Genomic DNA, 24,695 nt, shown 5'->3' with positions numbered 1-24,695 from the left:
GTGACCCACTCGAGTATTCTTGCCTGGAGAATCCCACAGTTGGTTATTGTTCAGTCATAAATCATGTCTGACTCTTTGTGATCCCATGGACCCTCCAGGCTCTTCTGTCCATGAGGTTCTCTAGGCAAGAATACTGGAGTGGGCTGCAATTTCCTTCTGGATTCAAAGAAAACAACTGATTTAATATATGGTTAGTTTTTACATCTGAAGATTCAAAGCAAAATAATTTCATTATGGTGTACAAAGTGTGTGGTGTGGGGAGAGGCTGAAATTCTAGGAAGACCAGAGACACCTTCGGGCCTTAGAGAAATGACCAAGATAAGAAGTGCACAGATACTTCACAGAATGAGAAGCAAGTGTTGTGAGAAACTCATTGCTTTAAGTGCTATGAAAGCACAAAGGAAGCGTTTAAGGGCTTCATGGATGTGCAGAATGCTTTCGCCCATAACAAGGTCTTTTTTTTTCAATTTTGACTGATAAAACCCTAAATTGTTTCCAATCTTCTGTGAGCAAACTTAATAATCTAGTCTATACGTAACCCTCCTCTTTTAAACATTAAAATGCAAATACGTTTAAGCTCCTACATTTTGACCTGTTTTAACTGTATTCTTCAAATGGAAGAGCGTATGTTAGTGTCACATGTAAGTTCCTTTTTGCATAATACCATTTTCTTGCAACTTGGTCCTAAGGAAGTTCCAGACTAAAATAGTGCATCAAGGACTGTGCATAATCAGCCTCACTAAAAACAGCTTGATTAATACTAAATATGTCCTAGTTCCTAATCAATTATGTTAATGAAGTCCCAGGCAGCACATCTGCAAGCGCTGACAGAGCCCATGATCTCAGCGTTGCCTGATAATGTGGGCTCCTTGGGAAGTTGCTCAGTGGCAGCATGCTCAGGGCAAAGACTGCCTTTCTGTAGACAAAAAGTGGATACTACTAACAAAAGTCTTGGAATCCTGCAATATTGCTAGATCATTCACTTAAACTGTATTGGGCTCCAGGATGAAATGTCAAATAATATTTCTCTTTAAATATAATAGCAGAACCTAAGCTTCCCATTTAACAAATGACACGTTCCTTTCCAAGTGACAGACTGATAGGCAAAACATTTGCTACATGATGGTTTATGAGCCTCCTCCAGGAGCTAAGGTGGAGTCAAACATTTGAATAATATGCCTATCAGGAACTGCCATAGATTAGGGAATTGGAGTCCCCAGATTTATGTCCATCTCACAACAACAGTAGAATTAGAATCTGATGAAACATAAAGGCGACAGTATTATTTACAGGCTATCTCTTGCTCTGTGAACATTTGGACAGTGAGATGGTTACTTGTCTGTTTTTGTCTAATTATCTCAAGTCACATAAGCTATTATAGTCCAAATGTCAGAAGAAATATAACTCTAATCTCCCTCCCTTGCTTTTGGACTATAAATTTCTTCTTTCTTACTAGCTAGGTAAATTGATATATATCTATAACCAAAAATGAGAGTGATTTTTTGCTGTTTTATTACCTTCAGTATAAACTGTTATATTTGAGTTCAGTTAAGGAGAATTTTTGAAAATATTTAACTCTTATCAGTTATAAGCATGTATAGAAGATGACACAAGTTAGGGATTTATGGTGTTAGGAAGACATATATGATAGAAATGAAAAAGGGAAAATCATTGATTGCTAAAAAAGAAATACTTAAACAACTTATTAAACTGAACAAATTATATGAGGTAAACATTCAAGTTGCTTTACATTAACTAAACTTAAAGGTTACCAACTGCTACGGACTGAATTGAGTCCTTCCAAAGCTTATATGTTGAAGCCCTAACCCTCCATGTAACTAGATTGGAGACAGGGCCTTTAGCAGGTAATGAAACTTAAATGAGATCACAAGGGTGGAGCCCTGATCCAATAAAAGTTTCTTTGCTAAGAAGAGGAAGAGACGCCAGGGCGTGCTCTCTGCCGTGTGACAACACAGCAAGAAGGAGACCATATGCAAGCCAGGAAGCAGGCTCTCACTGGAATCCCATCTCAGGCACCCTGACCTGAGACTCCCAGTTTCCGGAACTGTGAGAAAATACATTTCTGTTGTTTAAGCCATCCAGTCTGCAGTATTTGCTATGGCTGCCCTTGCAGACTAAGACACTAAGGCTGATGAGGAATTTAAGAAGTGATCATATCAAGAAGAAGCTGTCCTCACCTAACTGTCTCACACACAAAGGAAATCTGGACCCAAATGAGTGATGGGAGAGGAGATGTGAAAGTCAAGGGAGGCAGTGAGACCATCACCCTATCAAAATGATCACATTTAAAGAGTAATAAATAAAAGACTTATGGGGACTAAATAAATGTGTCTTTAGCTTGGTGGGATGAGAGACAAAAGTTTCGAACCTTGGACTATATCTGGATCATTCTCTACATATTCAGGAAGTGTTGCTTATTTGGACTCTTGGAGTACATAAACTTTTCATTAAATCATGGTCTCAAATAACCAAATTCTTTTCTTCAAATTGGTACTGATACAGTACTGACTTACAGATTGTATTTTTATTTGAAATTTGCAACTGCTAATTCATTCAATTTGTAGCTGACCAACTCAAAATATCTTGCATACAATACATAATAAGGTTGTTATAATTTACAAGTATAATGTAACCTTTTCCTCAATCCCAATGGCATTTCTCTTGCTCTCTTGCCTTTCTACAATGCTTAGGTATGTGGCTTGAAACCTTTTGCTTTTCCCCCACACAACTAGCAATCAAAATTTTTCCATGTGTGCCATTCCAGTTATTCTGAAGGACATCTGGCCAGTAGTAGGTCATTTAGGTGATTACTACCAAGTTGAAAGTATTTTGGGGAATATTCAATTGCTCTCTACCTGCCTCCTAAATCAGGTGGGACTTTACTACTCAGATGAAGTACTGAAGAAGCAGCAGCAATATTTGGGAGCTTGGTAAAAATGCAGAATCTCAGGCCTTACCCTTGACCTAGCAAATTAGAATTTTCATTGTCAAAGATCCCCAGGTGATCTCTATGTATATTTAAATATTGATACACATTGCTAGGGTACTCTTGATTGACATCAGAAGATGATATATCTATCATAGAACTGCCTGAAATCTGAAGCACAAAATGTTATGCCTTCATGTTACCAAAGTTGTTGATGTCTCAGAAAATATTAAGTTACAATCTTCAAACTTCAAAGTCTGCACAGTAATGTGATAGAAAGATCCTTGGCTATAGATCTAGAGAGTCAGGGCTAGAATCCAAGTCCTTCTGTTTACTAGTTAAAAAAATTAAACTCCAAGTCTAAATTTGTTAATCACTGATAATAATGTCTACAGGGTTTTGAGACATCAAATAAGAAATGCATATACCCACAGCCAACATAAAAATATTATAAGTAAATGTGAGTTGAATATAGCATAGCCACAGGCATGATTTGGTCAGAATCTGACCAGACAAGTACACAGAACATGCTGGTATTTCAATCTAAACTTAGGAAAACTACACCTGCTCAGCTACTCAAACCCTCCCCTGGCTACTGACTGTAACATAAATAAATGTATTGACTGAAATAGAAATGTATAGCCAAATGACTTCTGGGTCTGTGGTCAATTAGACAACGTATCTTTCACCAAGGCATTCAGATTTTATTAAAAAATAAAAATAAATTTAAAAACTATTTGAAGCAGGCTACCAACTTTATATGTTTGGTGTAAAATAATTACTTGGATTTGTAGTCATTTCTACACAAAACGTAAACCAAAAATTTAAAATTTTTGGCTCTTAAAATTTAATGTATATAAGACTCAACTGAGGAGTTTGTTAAAAATACAGATTTTCCTCTCTGAATTGCCAGAGAATCTGATTTACTAGATCTAAGATGTGGTAGGAATATGTATTTTTTTAATGAGCTTTACAATTGATCTTGATGCTGGTGATCTACAAACTATTCTTTGTGGACAGTTGTAGTAAGCCAATAAAATGAAGTTAAAGAAACTCCTAAGTTTATCACTATCAAATACAAAAATAAAATTTTTGCCATTGTTACAGTTTTATTCTACCTTTACAACACTTGTTTGTGGTAGTATTACTATTATGAGCATCAGTATTTTACTAATAAAATGTCTGAAAGTTTAGGTATCACATTTAAGGTCATCCAGGTAGAAAAGGGCAGAATCAGAGTCTGGACCCAGGTCTGTGTGATTGTAGAACACAGGCTGTTAATCACTAGATTATTTCCTAAGGCACAAAGTTAACTACCGTCTTTGTAAGTAACAAGAGGTTATCAATATGGCCTAGGTCATCTTTGTAGAAGGGGCTTGGAGGATACATGAGATGAACTGAAAACCTCCAACACTTTCTCCTAATTACTGGAAATTTATTTGGGAGTGGATTTAGGGGACAGAATATAAATAAGGTAAAGAGGAGAGAATAGGCTGAGTGTATAATTCCTGATAATGAGCATACAATGTTTTCTTGAGTTTCCTATTCAAGAATTACAAGGTATTATCTGTCCCTTTAACCCTATACTTCCTGGCTTGATTTCTAGAGTATGAAGCTGGTCATCCTTCTGGAAGCTGATGGCTACCAATGTATAATCTTAGGAGGAAATTTTTGGTGTTCTAAATAGGAACAAATTGTACTTTTAGGAAGAGTAAACTGTAGCTTAGACATACTAAAACTATGAGAAAAAATGGATTTTGTTGTTGCTGCAACAACTATTTTGCTTTGTTTCTCTATATTCTACCTACAATAGAGATGATCTTTGGAAAAATAAAATACTTGCCTTCAAGAGTAGGTGATGCCAGAGTGTGTCTGGAAGCTTGTTCTGTTGGTAACGGAGGTGGTATGGCTGGGCTCTGCCCTGTGCACACAATGCAGGAATACGTATTGAAAAAAAGTATCAGTAAATTTAATATACACAAATAAAATAGCTAGATCTGTCCCCAACATGCATAATTCATAATCCAAAGTATAAATTCATATTATTATGCAATAAGAAAATTGATATTAGGTGAGATCTTTAAGTAGATACATACAAAGATTCAGTTATCTTCAGAGTCATTTCTGAATATATTTCTTTTCTTAGATATATATACAATGTCAAATATATCTACTGGAATTTATTAATGAAAAACCTACATGTATTCAAATAAAGCAGTTTATTTCAATATGCACTTCAAATTATGGAAACTGAAATCACAGAAGCTAAGAGGAACCCTAATACATAGAAAAATCACCATTTTCTTCTTTTAACTAAAAATTCTCAAGTGATATAATAAGGCAATAAAGGAAAATTAAAATTCATAGGCCTTTTGATATTGAATAGGTACATTTTCTCCTGCCAAAATAAATGACCTGCAGTTAAGTAAATAATGGGCCAAAGGGAAAATATATTCAGTTTTATAGAAACTAAAAAGCCTCCCTCATCTCTGGGCTTATTGTGAACCGTAAAAATCTCACAATTGTTCTGAGTACTTTCTTATCCCAAGTGATTTCTTTAATTAAACAAAACCATCCGGGCCATGAACTGTAAACATTAACTAACGTATGATCCCATATGAAATGCTTGCAAAATCTTTTATCATTCATTTTCATTTCATAAACTCCTGCTTGTGTCTCTTTTAAATCTAAGAATCAACACGGGCATATATATCCACTTTCTAAAATTTCACTGACAACTAGATATTATCGAATGCTAGCAGACCTGCCTGCTTACTGGAAGTCTTCCTTTTTTAGAATTTGTCAAAATTAGTTTGCTCTGGTGAATTGTGGATTAGCAGCCAGAGCTGCACACAATACCTTCTGTGGTGGCAAGAAAGGAGGAACTCCAGGCCCTCAAGCTGAGTAGAAGAGGTTAGTCGCTACTTATTGAAGGATTTACTTTTAGCTGTTAAACACATCCAGATGGATTACTGATCATGCCCATATGCACAAAAGCAAAGCATATTTTCATGCAGGCCATGCCATATATCTAGAAAAGTATACATCCATATTAGTACTGATTATTTTCCTAATGAAAGCAAAGATGGAAACACAATGTAACGTGGAATTTCATTTTTCAGTAAGCAAGGAAAAGGTAAGGATGGGTGGGCACATTAAAAACGGAGTGTGTTCCACATTGATTTTCCCTAACTAATATTTATACAGTGCTTACTATACATATGCCTAGAATGATCCCAAACAGTTTTGACGTATGAAGTCATTGACGCTTAGAATGCAGGTATAATTTTCATTTTGCAGTTTAAACTGAAGTGAACAGGGATTCAGGGGCTCAGCTCCTAAGAAGTGGACTCGAGGTGCTGAAACTTCCTCTCAGACTACCAAAGGCAGGTAAAGACAGTCACATGTAAAGGGCCATCACATGTAAGGATGAAGAGAGGCAGAGGAGTGGCGTTTCCACCCTGACTTTCCACCGTCTTTGTAAGCCAAAGGGATGTACACTAGGGAGTATTCTCTCCCAAATTTTGCTTGAGAGCTGTTCTCGAAAAAATGTATCTAAAATAGGATGATATTTTGTAGCTTTTAAAATCTACAGAGAATCTAGACTGAGGAAGGAGTCAATTAAATAACTAAAGCTTAAATACAAGTGACCATGAACATCCATGAATCAATTATTTCTAAATAATAAGGCTTTCAAAAATATCTTCAAGGGATCTTGCTTGTTCAAACTAAACTGATTTCTCTGCTGTCAAATACTTCCTTGAACAGCAGTAATGTATGATCATAGTTTTGATCAGCCATTTAGGAATTTATTTTTGAATGTATTCAATTCTTTCCATAGGGAATAGTTTACAATTTAGACTACAAAATCTTTGTATATTTTCCTGGTAGAACTCTGAAGTCATTATTTTATTTTTTAACTTACTGAGTTAACTTATAAGATATAATAAGTTAACTTATTATATCTCGGCATATAAAAACCATTAATCTCCAACTCTGCTTGTAAGAAGTTCCCAATATCATGGCTACAACAGATTTATAGACAGATTATTATAACATAGTGTGATGATGGGAAATAATATACACAGAGGAGATGTCACAGAATGATTCTTGCATTTAAAAGAGAGTTTCCCAAGTAAAGAATGGAAGAGGAGAGGGAGGGATAGCAGACAGCAATTATCTCTAGTGAAAAAAAAAAGCCTGGATGCCAAGATACATAGAACTATTAAAACAATCAAACAGGTACTTCTGCAACATAAAGCATAAAGTGCAGTTTATATCAGCAATTCTCTACAACTGTAATAAACGATATTATACTCTCTAGAATGGATAACCGCATGATGGTGAGACAGTGGACCTAATAGGGAAGCAGCACCAACAGAAAAAGAAAAAAAAAATTTTTTTTTTTTTTTTGCCTCTAGAGTGACAGAGTTAGGTAGTTCTGGCAGGGGAATTATTAGCTCAGGGCAAGTTTTTGTTTTGTTAAGGGTCACCAAAACAAATCGGGCATGTCATAATTGAGAATGACACCTGACTCTCTGGTACTGACTTACAGAAAAGGCCTCTTTTATGCTCAAATAATGTAAGAAAATGCTATTGAAATTACAGACTATTTTTTCTATATGAATGAATATAAAATTATATGAATATAATAATGTATGGATATATTAATATAATTTTATAATGAAAGCAAGCTGTTTATTATGAAGACTACATGGTTGGAATCAAATAAATATGAGAGTTTCAGCTCCATTGCCTCCTCCATTCACATAATCTGTGTGAGTTTGAAAATGTCATGAAGTATCGAAGCTTCATGGCCTTTATAAAATGAGGAGAGTTTCTGTCGGCTGTTGTGAGGATTAAGAAATGAAACATCTAACACATAGTAAATACTCAAAATATTCTTTCTCCTACAATGTATTTACAATTTGTATCCCACCTAATTACACAAGAGGACTTGAAACAGACTTTTGACGTAAGACAACAAAGACATAATAACAGATAAAATTAAACATGACAGAAATAGCAGAACTCATTTACAGGAAAGAGGCTTATCATTTTATTAGGAATATATTTCTTTGGAATTTCTGAGGATTGTTACTCTCTAAAGGAAGAATTTACGTTGTTGAAATTTACATTGGATCTCTAAAGGTGCCCTTCATTTTACAAGCTATTACCTGAAAATCCCTCTGACATTCAAACACAGTGAATTGGCTTTATTTTTGTTCCGTGAGTGATTTTGACTGGCTTATTTCCATAATACCTGAATCTCATGTTTGTATGCTGCCAATATTTTACTGTTCTGAGTTTTTTCTCCCTCAAGTCAATATGATTGCTTTCTGTTTAGTCAAATTCCACTGGGGATGACATACAGAATGCATTCCTCCTAATGATCTAAGTTACTGATGTTTTCTTTACTTTACTAGAAATAATGAATGGAATTACTCAGAATCCCAAATCAAGAAGGAGGCTATGAGCAGAATTCAGGTAATGTGAAGGAAAAAGCAATTCACAATACTGAAGCTTGATTTACCTAGTTTTTTAATCTAAGGAGATTTCCTAGTTCTAAACCATCTCTAGATAACAAAAATCTACCTCCTAAATCTTGAAACAAATATTGAGGATATTTTCCACTCTAATGCTCGATAGCTATTTTCTTTTCCCTTGGGCCCCCATTGCATTTTCAAGGAGGTACCCAGGACATCCAGGAGACTACAGACTTTGAAAGGCCTCCTGTGCCGCAAACAATGAAGTGATAGACCTCATGCCAGAGGGAGTGTCACTCCTGTAAATGACCACTGAGCTAAAATTCATTTACATCTCGAAAAAGTACAAAATGTGATTAATTACAAACACCTCTCCCAGTTCATTCTGTCAACAGTATTTAAATATTTGTGCATCTATTGTTGTTGTTTGCTAGGTTGCTAAGTCGTGTCCGGCCCTTTTTCAACCCTGGAGCCTGCCAGGCTCCTCTGTTTATGGGATTTCCCAGGCAAGAAAACTGCAGGGCTTTGCCATCTCCTGCCTTCTTCAGGAGATCTTTCTGACCCAGGGATCGAACTTGTGTCTCCTGCATTGGCAGGCGGATTCTTTACCACTGAGCCACCTGGGGATCTATGATGAACATAAAGTGGGAAAATTTGAAATTAGTTAAGAAAACGATTGCCAAGTAGGTTAAAGCAATAGTATTGCTTTTATTTGTTGGCACAAGTTTCCTAGAGTATTTTTGGAACATACAGAATAATATTTTCAAAGTTTAGAATTGAAAAAATATTAAAATTAAATGAAAATATGGTTTATATTTTTGGCTGAGACATGTAGTAATTGTGTACCTTCAAAATGGAGGGAATGGAGCAGAGGTGTTTGGAGTGTCAGTCACTCGTCCCTTTTCCACCCTACTTATTAAAAAAAATTAAGATATCACTCATACAATAATCCCAGACTTGGTGAATTTGCCTATGAAATGAAGAATAAGGAATCTGAAGCTCAAGAGTTTGTATGAGGTGGACAGATCCAAGGTTTTCACTTCAGCCATAGGCATCTTTATAATTCCCACTTGTGTATTGCTAAATTCTACATATATAACTTTGCATCCCTTGTACTTGATCTTGTGAAGGATACATGTAAACAGGCAATTACCACTTAACTGAGGACTCAGATGTTTCAGGGTGAAACAAGAACAGTAATGTCTTTTCCAGCTGGGTTGTTGTGAGGGTTCCTGGGCATAACAGTACAAATAAAATCAGTGAGGGACCACAGGGAAGACAGGGAAGGGCTGTGTTGTTACAAAGTTTACATTAAAGATGAAGGGAGACAGGCAACAATTTCAGATCTCAGAAATGGAGGGACATCAAAACAGAGTGGTGAGGCAGACAGCGACGGTGAGAAAGAGATGACACTAAATTGGTTAGAAAAGGAAGAACTGGGTTAGCACTGAGCAGAACTCCACTAACCTATGACGCTTTGCTCAAATTGCCTCCTTTCTGTGTGTGTGCTGTCCAAGGTGGTAAGGTTTGAGGAGGAGGGCTTACTTAGTGCAAAATTAGGAAGCAGCTCTTCCCAACCGGTTAGGTCACTTGCCATTCCAGTCCAGATCTTGAGATGACAGAAGAGCAGGGGGCCTTTGTGTAAGTACACAAACTGCAGGGCAACTGCACAATGTATCAGGCATCTCTGTCTCCAAATGGGAGACACAAGACACAAGATACAAGATACTTGAATACAAAAGAAGAGGCCAGATGAAAGGATTCCTGGCGGGGAAAGGCAAGTTAAAATGCCTATGCTAGGAACAGCTTGGATTGCTTAAGGTCACTGGTGCTGGAGAGCAGCGATAGGCTCATATCAGAGTATTCTGGGCTGTTCTTATGAGTTTGGATATGTTCTATGGGTAATGGTAAACTTTTGAAGTGTTTTAGTATGACATATAGGGTTTTAAAAACTCATTGGCTGATGTGTGAACAAAAATAATGTTTGCAGAGGAAAAGATATGAGAAGCAGCAGAAGATCAGTTGGAAACTGTTTGAAAAACCCAGGTGAGAGATGACATGAGCTTGGTCTAGGTGTTGCAGTAGAGATGTAGTTGTTCCTGCAAAAAATGTACCTGAGTGCCTATTCAGTTCTAGGCACTTTCTCAGGATATGCAGTTATAACAGAACCAATACAGACAAAATCACCTGTTTCACAGAGCTGAGATTCTACTGGTCAGAGAGAAAAAATATCAACTAAATAAGTAAAATGAAAATAAGCATCTTATTTAAAATGTATCAAGAAAGAGTAATAAAGAGTGCTATTTAGAATAATAGATGGGCCTTTTAAAGATATGGTCAATGAAAAACTTAGAAACTGTAGATAAATGGATAGATTCAGAGTATATTTTCATACAAACTCAGGAGGACTTTTTAAAATGAATTTGATACGGTAAGTGCAGGAAAGACATCAAAGATGACTGACAATTTGGCTTGAGCATCTGGGAACAAATGAGAAATATTCAGATAAGGGCAGGAGATTTCCTGTTTACTCAGCTAGATGCTATTTATGGACTAATTGCTTAGTCATTGCTGTCACTTGAATTACATAGTTTTCCATTTTGCCAAAGGATTTATATAGAAGACATTGAGGTATAAGTCATAGTTGCTTTGTTGGATTATTCTAAAAGGACAGCATATTGGTAATTAATTTTCAAGATTTTTTTATGATTTTAGAAAACTTTTAAGCAAATGGATTATTTAGTATAATTTGGTAATGCAACCCTACTATAAGGGTGTTTAAAACACCAAAAGCTTCAACTACTTAGATCAAAGAGCATCCTCCAGGCCAAAATGTTTCTACTGGAAAGGTTTCTTTGCATCCTGATAAAAAGTTTCCCTAATATTTCCATGTGCTATTACATATTTGCATATTTGCTTTGATGGAAAGCAAGGAATAGAAGTCATATACATATTTCATAATTCCTTTGATTAAAAATGATAAAGGTAATATTAGTGTGTTTTCGTCTTCATCTCCAATTTATAAGTTAGAAATAATTCTACCGTGGAAAAGCCAACTAAAAAGGGAAATGAGATTCATTCAAGATCATATCATTGTGTCATTTATTCTTATACCTTGTTATGACAGAAAACCTGATATCCAGGATTTAATAAAAATAGATGCATGGAATCACAGTAATAGAACTTAGGGTATGGAAGAGATTTTTGAAATCAGTTATTTCAACACCCTGATGTTTCAGGTAGACAAAAATAGTCTCTAGAACGAAAAGTGGCCTAATCAAGGTTATACTTCAAAAGTATTTAAGATAAACATTTTTCACTTCATTTTATTTTTCTATTTATTTAATATTTATTTGGAAGATCAAGATAAATGACAATTATTCTACCCATTGTCATAAACAACTCTTAGAGGATCTTTAAAGATTTACTTCTAAGATTAAAAGTCTCATAGTTTTCTTCACTGGTCATATTCTACTTAACATTAATTAGATATTAAATTGATCTCAAGTACCCATCTTGGTCCCTGATCTCATTTTGACAATTCTAGATAGACTGCCAACTTGGAGGTTTTCAAAACTTGCAAAGTTACTATTTCTTCACTTTCCTTAAATATTTCCTTCTAGCTATCCAAATTATGTATCTGTCAACCCCAGAGTAAATCGTATTTATACATAAGATGAGGCAAAAGGCAGACAGTAAAGATGGAAAAAATAGACAAATAGGTAATATGAACTGCAAATTTTTCTTTTAGTGCAAAGGTCAGAGCTGATATGAAAAGAGATTATGAGGCATATTAGATAGAGTGCAGTCTCAATTTACAAAAATAAAAATGATCTCATGTACTTAGGATACAATTATCCTACTCGCCTTGGAGTCATCCAATTAAATGCCTTTAATCTCTTCCTTGATTCCCTTCCAGCCACACCCTTCACAACTCTTCTGTTCCCAGAATAACCAGTGTACACTCATCTTCTGATTCTCAATACATTTGTTTATTTACAAATCTGGGCTGGGATTTTTTGTTATTGCTATTGTTTCTGTTTTTGAGCCTCATTTGACTGTGAGAAACTTGGGAACAGAGTCTGGAATACCCATACATATTTAGTTAAGAGAAATGAATACCTACAAGAGAACATGATCACATGAATCAGTGAATAAATGAATGCTACTACATGCGATTCTGTTACTCTGTTTCTAGAGTGTTTGAATATGAACAAACCAAGTTAAGTTAAAGTCACTCAGTCGTGTCCGGCTCTTTGTGACCCCGTGGACTGCAGTGCACCAGGCTCCTCAGTCCATGGGATTCTCCAGGCAAGAATACTGGAGTGGGTTGCCATTTCCTTCTCCAGGGGGTCTTACCGACCCAGTGATCGAACCCAGGTCTCCTGCATTGGAGGCAGACGCTTTAACCTCTGAGCCACCAGGGAATTACAGTATTTTTAGATCTCAGTAGAGTACCGAATACTTCCAACAAAACACATGATAAAATTTATTTTTTGCTTTCTATTTTTCAGTTATTTACTGTTCCAGGCCAAAGTATTCATTTCTTTCTGTCAGAACTTTTACCAATTTATTTATGAGTACCAATCTTTCCATGAAAGTGAAACTTTAATAGTTTTATCCATTAGTGGGAAAAATTGAGCTTAAAGTTCAAAGATAAAGAAAACTAGCTTCATTAGCCCAATCAAGATATAACACATGCAATATATTCTGAATCTACAGTTACCCTCAAGTGCAAAATCTATGTAAATTACCCATTGTGGTATGCTTCAAGCCTAAAGAATTACACACCTACACATGTAACTCGAAAAGAATATTAGTACCAGAAGAAACTTAAGAATTTACTGAGAACCCTGAAATTCAAAGAAGCTAAACAACTTGCTACATTGACCTAAGTGACACGTAAGTACGATACATGAATGCAGATTCTCAACTCAGTGTTCTTCACAGCAGAATGTTGTCTGTTTGCATTTATTTTAGAGACAGCAAAGAGGCACAAGGAACGAATAAAATAAAAGATGAAACCTAGAATAATGGTAAACAATTTCAACTCAGTACAAATGCTTTTTTGTTAGGCTTTAGAATTCTATAGCCAATGATACTCATAATAACGGAGAAAAAAATAGATCTTAAGTGCAGTATCCTATAGTCCGGCATAATGATATTTGTAATGGATATGTTAATTCTTGTTTCATTTGAAATACAAATAGCGCATGCTTTTGACCATCAGTTATGTCAACTCAATTTTCAAAGTTATAATTAATTCAAATTAGGTCTCTGAAATGCTGCTCTCCAATGTCAAACATACTTCTATCAAAACGGAATTGCCTATTCTCTAAGGAGTTGAGTGATAGAAATATAACAGGGACTTATTTTATTGGAAATCAATTTTTTCAAATATGACAAATGCTTAAAATATTATATTTATGCTTAAAACTTTAAGGTATAATTCAATAGAATTAAAAAGGGATAATTGCTAAGAAAAATTACAAAATTTCAATACAATTTTGAGTTAAAAATCTCAAGTTTTATTTACATCCCTAGGCATGGCCCTCCTCCTGGCACATGCTAACTTACTGACTAATGAGTGATGAGCTATTATTCATTTAGTTTAACTGATCATTGCTACTAAAATGGAAATATCAGTTCTAACAAGGCTGTTGTTTACCAACTGGTCATTATAACATGGTATATCCCTGAATACATTATTGTTGTTGTTTAGTTGCTCAGTTGTATCTGACTCTTTTGCCACCCCATAGACTGTAGTCAGGCTCCTCTCTCCATGGGATTTCCCAGACAAGAATATTGGAGTAGGCTGTCATTTTCTACTCTACAGAATCTTCACAACCCACAGATCAAACCCACATCTCCTGCAAGTTTCCTGAGCTGCAGGCAGATTCCTTACCACTGAGCCACCAGGGAAACCGCCTTAAAAATAAGTACATTTAATATATCATAGACCATCCCCGAAGAACAAGAAGTGCAAAAAGGCAGAATGATTGTCTGAGGAGGCCTTACGAATAGCTGAGAAAAGAAGAGAAGCTAAAGGCAAAGAAGGAAAGGAAAGATATACCCATCTGAATGCAGAGTTCCAAAGAATAGCAAGGAGAAATAAGAAAGCCTTCCTCAGTGATCCATGCAAAGAAGTAGAGGAAAACAATAGAATGTGAAAGACTAGAGATCTCTTTAAGAAAATTAGATACCAAGGGAACATTTTCATGCTGTTTATGGGGTTCTCAAGGCAAGAATACTGAAGTGGTTTGCCATTCCCTTCTTCAGTGCATCACGTGTCAGAATTCTCCACCATGACCTGTTCAATTTGGGTGGCCCTACATGGCAAGGCTCATAGTTTCACTGAGTTAGACAAGGCTGTGGTCCCTGTGATCAGTTTGGTTTTCTATGATTGTGGTTTTTATTCTGTCTGCCCTTTGATGGATAAGGATAAGAGGCTTATGGAAGCTTCCTGATGGGAGAGACTGACTGAGGGAGAAAGGGTCTTGTTCTGATGGGCGTAGCCACGCTCAGTAAATCTTTAATACAGTTTTCTGTTGACGGGCAGGGCTGTGTTCCCTCCCTGTTGTTTGACCTGAGGTGGAGGTTATGAAGATAATGGTGACCTCCTTCATAGGTGCCATGCACACAATGCTGCACCCAGTGCCCCTAGCCCTGCAGCAGGCCACCATTGACCCACACCTCCACCAGAAACTCCTGGACACTCCCAGGCAAGTCTGGGTCAGCCTCTTGTGGGGTCACTGCTCCTTTCTCCTGGGTCCTGTTGCACACAAGGTTCTGTCTGTGCCCTCCAAGAGTCCGTTTCCCCGGTCCTGTGTAAGTTCCGGTGGCTCTATGGTGGGGTTAATGGCGACCTCCTCCAAGAGGGCTTATGCCACACCCAGGCCTGCTGCACCCAGAGCCCCTGCCCTTGCAGCAGTCCACTGCTGACCTGCACCTCCACAGGAGACACTCAAACACAATTCTGGTTCAGTCTCTGTGGGATCTCTGGGTCCTGGTGCGCACAAAGTTTGTTTGATCCTTTTAAGCATCTCTGGTGGGTATGCCGCTTGATTCTAAATGCACTTTCACTCCTGCTACAGTCTGGCTGGGGCTTCTTCTTTGCCCTTGGATGTGGGGTATCTTTTTTTTGGTGAGATCTAACATTCTGCAGTTGACAGTTGTTCAGCAGCAAATTGTAGAGAAATGTGAAAGTGCTGCACTCAATATGCCAGCAAATTTGGAAAACTCGCAGTGGCCACAGGACTGGAAAAGATCAGTTTTCATTCCAATCCCAAAGAAAGGCAACACCAAAGAATGTTCAAACTACTGCACAACTGCACTCATCTCACACTCTAGCAAAGTAATGCTCAAAATTCTGCAAGCCAGGCTTCAAAAGTATGTGAACTGTGAACTTCTAGATGATCCAGCTGGATTTAGAAAAGGCAGAGAAACCAGAGATCAAATTGCCAACAGCCACTGGATCACTGAAAAAGCAAGTGAGTTCCAGAAAGACATCTATTTCTGCTTTATTGACTATGCCAAAGCCTTTCACTGTGTGGATCACAGCAAACTGTGGAAATTTCTTTAAGAGATGGGAATACCAGACCATCTCACCTGCCTCCTGAGAAATTTGTATGCAGGTAAAGAAGCAACAGTTAGAACTGGACATGGAACAACAGACTGGTTCCAAATTGGGAAAGGAGTTTATATTGTCACCCTGTTATTTAACTTGCAGAGTTATCATGAAAAACACCAGGCTGCTGGGATCAAAACTGCCAAGAGAAGTACCAATAACCTCAGATACACAGATGATACCATCCTTATGGCAGAAAGTGAAGAGACACTACAGAATCTCTTGACGAAAGTGAAAGAGGAGAATGGAAAAGCTGGCTTAAAACCCAACATTCAAAAGACAATCATCATGGCATCCAGTCCCATCACTTCATGACAAATAGATGGGAAAACAATGGAAACAGTGAGACTTTATTTTCTTGGTCTCCAAAGTCACTGCAGATGGTAACTGCAGCCATGAAATTAAAAGACGCTTGCTCCTTGGAAGAAAAGCTATGACCAACATATTAAAAAGCAGAGACACCACTTTACCAACAAAGGTCAGTCTAGTCAAAGCTATGGTTTTCCAGTAGTCATGTATGGATGTGAAAACTGGACTAAAGAAAGCTAAATGCCAAAGAATTGATGCTTTTGAACTGTGGTATTGGTGAAGATTCTTGAGAATCTCTTGGACTGCAAGGAGATCAAACCAGTCCATCCTAAAGGAAATCAGTCCTGAGTATTCATTAGAAGGACTGATGCTGAAGCCGAAACTCCAATACTTTGGCCACCTGATATGAAGAACGGACTCATTGGAAAAGACCCTGATGCTGGAAAAGATTGAAGGTGGGAGGAGAAGGAGACGACAGAGGATGAAATGATTGGATGGCATCACCTTCGCAATGGGCATGAGTTTGAGCAAGCTCTGGGAGGTGGTGATGGACAGGGAAGCCTGGTGTGCTACAGTCCATTGGGTTGAAAAGAGTCAGACAAAACTGAGTGACTGAAATTACTGACTGAATATATCATAACTCTTGAGTCATAATTTAATACTTTAGGTTTTATATTCAGTTTACTTTTCAGAGATCCAATACACTTTATTAATCTATTCAAAGACTGAAAATCAAGTCACGATAAATTACTGATAATTAGAAATGTGAGTAGCAAGTTGAGAAATTGCGAGAAAAAAGAAGGCTCCCAAAATATTTGCAACAATTCATTTGCAAAATGCATTAGAACAGCTTTCAAGCAGAATAACAAATTCCCTTCTTAAGAGGTAAGAGACTGGACATTTTTGTAAACTATCTGAACGTGGAGAATAAATAATGTCTCCTTCTGTCTCAAATCTTTTCTGGCTTTTTGACTTGTAGATTCTACCAAAGAGGTTTTTGACAGAGAACAGCTGGCATAGTCAATTGCCAAATCAATTCCTAAACTACTCGAATCTGTTATTTTCATTCTCAATAACTTCAGGACCTACCAACAACCTTAGAGGTAAATCTACTCTATGTTCTCTTCTATCTCAATTTGCTGTTACTGTCACTACTAAGAATAAAATTCGCCTAAAAATCTATTGTCAGGACTTAGGGGCAGCTTAATAGAGACCCAGGAAATTGAAAAGTAAACCATATTCTAATATTCCTCCAGTAATTTTGGTGAGAAGCCATTCATGCCTCTGAGTACAGAACCACAGTTCACTCTGCTTTTCACAGTTCACTTACTTTCTATACCAGATTCCTTTCACTGACAAAACCACCAAGGGCAGCTAAAAGTTATCAGCAAATTGCTTGCTTTCTTTGGCAGTTGTACTGGCAAGATTTAGGAGTATGTGTCAAGTGTAAACTATAATGGAAATAGAGATTGTGAGTTTGTTTTAAATTGTACCACTCAAATCAGAGTGAAGAAAAGGAAGGGAAAAGAAAACCTAAGACACAGTGACCCCCTTTTCAGAAAACATAATTCTCCCTACAGTGCTGGAGACAATATCTATCTGTCTCAGCAAATTCTGCAACTTCCTCTAGGTTCAATTTCCTAGTCTCCGAGGTGGGAAATGTATAACCCACCTCTGAGGGTTTAGTGTGAATTCAGTGAGATGATCCATGAGCAGCACCTCGGCACAGTGCCTGGTACACTGCTGCTGCTGCTGCTGCTAAGTCACTTCAGTCGTGTCCGACTCTGTGCGAGCCCATAGACGGCAGCTCTCAGTAAAGTGGTGAATGTTTTCCATCATCAATGTTGTCATGACCATCTCTAACAACCCTCCAAAATCTTTTAAGGGTAGACACAGAATAATGTCTGGATGACTTCCTGAGTTTTTCTCCAGCTCTAGGCAAGCCATTGTTTTCAAGCTTTACTGTATCTTTCCTTTATCCTTATCCTCAAATAGAGGGAGGTACGTTTTTAAGCTATTATATCGAATTTGAAAGACAGCATAGATTCTCTTTTATACAGAGATTTCATTCAAACAGAACAGAATCAGTCTGATATCTTTCAACCACCCCCAAGTCCACGCCACACAGGACTTGGCAAAGGGAAGGGATACTGCCATTATCCTATCCTTTATATATATCTGTAGGAAAATTTCTTTCCTGTCCCCCAATATTTTCTCTGACACATGAAACCATTCCATATTTAAAAGCATTTCAAAGAAATATGAAAAGCCTAAAGAAGAACCATAGAACCAATTAATAAGGAATATCCTGGTTTTGGAATTTACCTTAGGAAGCGAAAAGAAGTGGTTAGCATTTTGTTTTAGTAAAGAGTTTTCTACTGGTTGCTTTAATAAAGATTATAAAACTCCTTATCTTTTCAACTACAAGCACATAATACAAATTTAAATATTTCAGTGCTTGTGCTTAATAGATAAAGGATAAAATGGGAACATGTTAATAATTATTACGTAATAGGATTAAAGCACAATTAAACTCACAAACACATTTTCACTTGAATGACACATTTGGAAATCATCCAACTTTTCTTCCTGTTTTAAATTGTGTATAATTGATATTGTGTCATTTAAAACAATCCACACTGCTTTTCCAGTGTCTGCCAGGAGGCTATTTATAATTTACACAAAAAATATCCCTCTGGGGTAAAAATCATTATTAATGTAATCATTGTCATGAATAACAGAAAATGGAAAAGGTTTACATCTTAGGTAACCTCCATCTAAGAGAAGATTAAATCATCAGTTTGTTTCTCACTGGATGTTTCAATATGACAATGTTGGTGCTTTTTCTATGTCTATTTTCCTCAATTTGTATCAGAGATTTCAATTATTAGAAACCCTGTCTACTAAACATGTGCCTGTTACATAAACAGTGTGAGTAGCTGCAAAAGTGGTGATTTATACATGACAGTTTTTTCTTCAGGAGGGCACCATATCAACCACAAAGCCATAATATTGAATAAAATAGAGTAATGGGGATTTCAGAAATGCAACATAAATAATTAAGTGTGAATGACAAAGGACAGATGCTAAAGTATTGTTGTTGTTCAGTCACTAAGTTACATCTGAATCTTTGCAACCCCATAGACGGCAGCACCCAGGCTTCCCTGTCCTTCACTATCTCCCAGTGTTTGCTCAAACTCATGTCCACTGAGTCAGTGATGTTATTTAATCATTTCATCTTCTGTCTCAAGGAGAACTCTTGCCCTCAAATCTTTCCCAGCATCAGGGTCTTTTACAATATGGGGTCTAATTTGGAAGGACACACTTGTATAGATAGTAACTATATTTGTTCAGTTTTTCTCCTGCATTGACTTCTCATTTGGTATTGTAAATAAAAAAGTTCATCTAATTATACCACTACATTTCCCCACCTTAGACTGAAAAAAATTGACTACTTGCATAAGAACTGGGCTTCTCCAGTGGCTCAGTGAAGAATCTGTCTGCAATGCAGGAGACCTGACTTGGATCATTGGGTTGGGAAGATCCCCTGGAGGAGGAAATGGAACCCAACCCAGTATTCTTGCCTGGAGAATCCCATGGACAGAAGAGCCTGGTGGACTATAGTCCAAAGGGTTGCAAATAGTTGGATATAAGGATAAATACTAAACTCATTGTAAGCAATTAATAATAACAATCAGAATAAAGCTGAAGTTAAACATTGGCAAAACACTAGGACTTCACCTTTATCAAGCCTGTCCGAGGTTCTGTGGCTCTTTCTTCTCTAGATTCTACTCTAGTGATCATACGGTTTAGCTGTTAGTAGTAGAAAGAAAGAAAGTGAAGTCACTCAGTCATGTCTGACTCTTTGTGACCCCGTGGACTGTAGCCTACCAAGCTCCTCTGTCCATGGGATTCTCCAGGCAAGAATACTGGAGTGGGTTGCCATTTCCTTCTCCAGGGGATCTTCCCAACCCAGGGATCGAACCTGGGTTTCCCACATTGGAGGTAGACGCTTTAACCTCTGAGCCACCAGGGAAGCCCAATACGGTTTAGTTGTTGGTAGTACTTTCTTCCATTTTCTCCCCAAGCTTTCTTAATACTGTTCATTGTTTGATTTGTAATAATTTCTGACAAGATTGTAGCTTCCTTTGTTTTGAAAATCATGTTATCACCACTAGCATTGAATGCATACTAGGGGTCTGTACTAGGCTTCCCTGGTAGCTCAGCTGGTAAAGAATCTGCATGCAAAGCAGAAGACGCCAGTTCAATTCCTGAGTTGGGAAAATCCCCTGGAGAAGGGATAGGCTACCCACTCCAGTATTCTTGGCTTTCCCTGGTGCCTCAGATGGTAAAGAATCCTCCTGCAATGCAGGAGATCTGGGTTCGATCACTGGGTTGGGAAGATCCCTTGGAAAAGGGAATGGCAACCCACTCCAGTATTCTAGACTGGAGAATCCCCATGGACAGAGGAGCCTAATGGGCTATAGTCCATGGGGTTGCAAAGAGTTGGACACAACTGAGTAATTAAGCACATACAGGGGTCCAGTAACTGCTGGGAGATGACAGGATGACTTCAACATGTCAACCTAGATATTGAGAAGGAGATAGACAAAATGTATTATCTTCAAGTGTGGAATAATTATTACTACTATGTGGGAATAACAGTATCATTGCCTCAACACAGAATATTTTAGAGAACCAAAATATAAAATACATTGGGCTAGACCAGCAGTCATGTGTGTACTGTGTGTCACAGAATTGATCAAAAAACCCAGAGCAACTGGTTCAACAATCTACAACCTGTAAAGTTGGTATTGAAAAATTCATTATTGTCTTCATCTTGCCCAAACATTCTATGCTAGAATAAAGCTATGGACAAGGAATATTTGGTTGCCAAATTAGGTCTCTCTGAAACTACTTAGTTTATAATTACTTATATCAAAATAGGTATGGGATATATTTATTTCTGTCTATGAATAAAATAAGGGCTTCTTTTAAAATAATAAAATAAAATAAGACCTGCTTAAGAAAAGGGTTAAGAATTATGCATTTATTTGAATGGTTAGAAAATCCTAGATTCCCTGTTCTTTATCTACTGGGCCACCCAAATGAACCTTGGAAAAGCACTAGGAGAATATATTCACATAATCACGAGAATGCTTTTTTAATCTACGCTCTTGCATATAAATGACAGATAAGATTATTACAAGACATGACACATTAATAAATAACACCTAATTAGTTTGATAATTCTTTGATTAAGCTCTAATTTTCCTTGCTTCTCATGCAGCAATTCAAATTACTCTGTATTATTTGTTCCTTTTCAGACTATTTTAGAACATGCTTTGAATAGTCCCAGTAGGCTACCTGAGCACGAATTTATTCTTATTTGACAGCAGGTCCATGCCATTAATAGTGACAAGGTAAGACCAAAACCGACACTATAATAAAAGTTCCTGCACAGCAAAGACATTCCTCTAGAATCTGACACTTCTTTCAAAAGGGGAGGAGACAAAATTCTGAGAACATGAGAAAATGAAGTGTTAGGGCTTCAGGGTAAAGAGAAAGTAATATGAACATTATATTGTGGGGAGAACACTTACCTGCCTTCCTCCCAAACCTAACGCCCTTAATCCCAATGGCACTGACTGAGAGCAGTACCAGTGCCCGAGGAATTGTGGCTACTCAGAAGCGCCTGGATTTATTTCTGCACATTCTAGTTAGTTATAAGGACTACAATGTTTAATGGGTTGATTGAGACAACTGTGAAAATTGGATACATTTATTTTAAACTGATTCCCCATACTTCAAGTAATCACAAAACATCTCTCATGGGGCCAGATCTGGGAACTATGCTCACCAGTGATGAGGTGTAGGCTCTCTCTCTTTTTTTTTCTCACTTCTGTCTAATTCTATATGTTGTCTGCAGTTTACTGACACACACAGCAAACCCAGCTTTGTTAATTCTGAGCCTCTGTCTCTAGAGGTACTATCAATAATTCCTTTAAGAATCTTTACATAAGGCCTATTTGCAATGCTTAGAAACCTGTCATCTTTCTAAATAACAGGATTATTTCCAGGAATGAATTAAAACGGCTGCTCTGGGATGATCAATAATTTTTTTCAGCAAGATAAATATTATACATAATGAATTCAATTCAGTAAACATAGCATGTATCTGGCAAGGTGTGAGGCAACAGGGATTTAAAGGTAAATTTTTATTGAAGGCGTATATAAGGCAGTAAAGGAAGACTTGCTAGAAAGTGAATGATAATAATGTGTGATAATTAAATTAGAAAGATAATAAGAAGTGGTGAGCAGAAAATCATAATTTTGCTATATTTGGGGGCCACTGCTACCATTATACATTTAAATAGTACATATTATGGTTAGGTAGTGTTCTAAGCATACGCATCTATGCATAAACCATTCTGTACCTTAACCCAGTAAAATATCAATTTTCCTATTTTAAAGGAGAAATAGGCATCATGCATATTTTTGTTTACTGCTCTATCCATAGAATCTGGATAGATGGATATTCATAGAACTCATCTAGAAGACATTTAAACCAAACTCATTAATGCATATAATGCAGGATTTTTATATGGACCTCAATTTAACACTATAATTACATATTATTACACCCATATTATATAGTTAGCAGAACCAAGGATAGAAGACATAGGATGACTTAGAACAGGCAAAACTGGTCTAGTATGCTATCTGTTGATGTGGTTCTAAAAAATATTTCCCCCTCCCTATCAAACAACCTTGGATATGTGTTCAGTTAGTAAAGAAGAGCCAATAGTTGGAAAGCGTTGGATTCAGGAGGAAACAGAGACTTAAAGAGATTGAGTAACTTGAATAAAGTTATCATTTCAAGCAAGTGGCAGAGCCTTGATCTGAAACGAAGTAGACTGGATCTGGAGTCTGTGTGCTTAACCACGTGTCCACACTCCCTGTCATGTCCATGCACTACATGGCTACTGCTAAAGAATAAAAATAAAATGATGCAAAACAACAGAAATCAGCCAAAGGAAAAAAAGGAAGCTATTGCTCTCTTTCAGGTTATGAACAGGTCTGGTTCCTATTTGTTTTGGTCAACAGTCACACATATCTCACTTTTCTTATTTATACCGATACCTCATTTAAGTTTCTACCTCTTGTGTGAACTTAAATTGTCAGATAGTTTGTAGCATTTTGAGTTGCAATATTAATTTCTTAAGTCACTTATACACAGTTGCCATTACCTGTGGGAAATGGCTTGTGAATTGTGACTCTCCTTCCAAATTATATTTTAAACTCAACAGCTTTAGCAATATTCCACACACTTTCTTCTGTTTCTAATACCTTAAGCAGAGGACTGCCTGATCACATCTCTGAAATACTGGTTTCACGTCACTGTCCTGCTTTAAATCTTTTAAAGGTTCTTGCCCGTGACAAAAATCAGCTGTGCCTGATTGACCAAGTGTCTGTAATCTATCACCACAAACATCACTTCTTATGCCTTAATGTTTTCTAATCTTAATTTATCCTCTTTCCAGTCTGGTATCATCATCGCCACACAAACACATCGATGTCACACACACTGCTATGTCCTCATTCACTTTCTCTTTCTTTCATACACAAAGCAAGCCCTATTATTCTTCAACAGTGAGTCAAATATATCCATCTCTCAAGGTTTAGGTGCATAGTACCTCCTCTGAAACTTGTATTTAGTGTCTGTATTATGAAATTTCTCAAGTTTAAACTTTTTCTTTATTAGTTCTCATTCACTCTTTCAAACAATCATATGCCATACTTGATAAAAGAGAGATCATCTTTAAGTATTCTTATGTCCTTTATTGTGCTCACTTTGGGACTGCTGAGCATGCAGAAGATAACTCAGTGTTTATATTCTGACTTATTTCACTCACTGTCTTGGCAACTCTATCTCCACAACCGACCTCTCTCTGGAAGTGCACAACTGATCCTCTAACAGCCTCCTCGTTCAGAGTTTGCTGTGAGAGTTAAACAAGTGAGTGACGGTACCCAGAATGAACTTTAGTATTTAGCATATGGATGATTATAAAATGACATTTGGATTGGAATTTTCACATATTCCCCTTTGGCAACTGACTACTATTTGTGGCTTTAAGAATAATTCAGTCTTCTCCAGCTCTGCCCACTCCGATGGGCACTCTCTTCCTTTACTTCCTATTTAGGGCATCTTTTGGGGTTTTCAGGCCAACAATCTCTGAATAAGCTTTCACTTTCCTCTCTTATGGTATCAGTATTGATAAATCCTATGAGTTTACCTCTGTGATATTTCTAAAATCAACTTAGT

At 37.0% G+C, this 24,695-nt stretch overlaps 1 protein-coding gene across 1 annotated transcript in view; it reads right to left on the bottom strand.

The window, feature by feature from the left end:
* TRDN (triadin) overlaps positions 1 to 24,695 on the bottom strand; it is a 146,731-nt gene that overhangs the window by 21,365 nt on the left and 100,671 nt on the right. The window contains exon 10 of the mRNA XM_068985529.1: positions 4,791 to 4,868. Coding sequence (XP_068841630.1) covers positions 4,791 to 4,868 — 78 coding nt within the window. The remainder of the gene's footprint in view (positions 1 to 4,790; positions 4,869 to 24,695) is intronic.

This window comes from Capricornis sumatraensis, chromosome 13 (genome assembly GCF_032405125.1).
Source record: "Capricornis sumatraensis isolate serow.1 chromosome 13, serow.2, whole genome shotgun sequence".
NCBI classification, from domain to species: Eukaryota; Metazoa; Chordata; class Mammalia; order Artiodactyla; family Bovidae; genus Capricornis; species Capricornis sumatraensis.
This window is presented reverse-complemented; position numbering and strand designations above follow the sequence as displayed.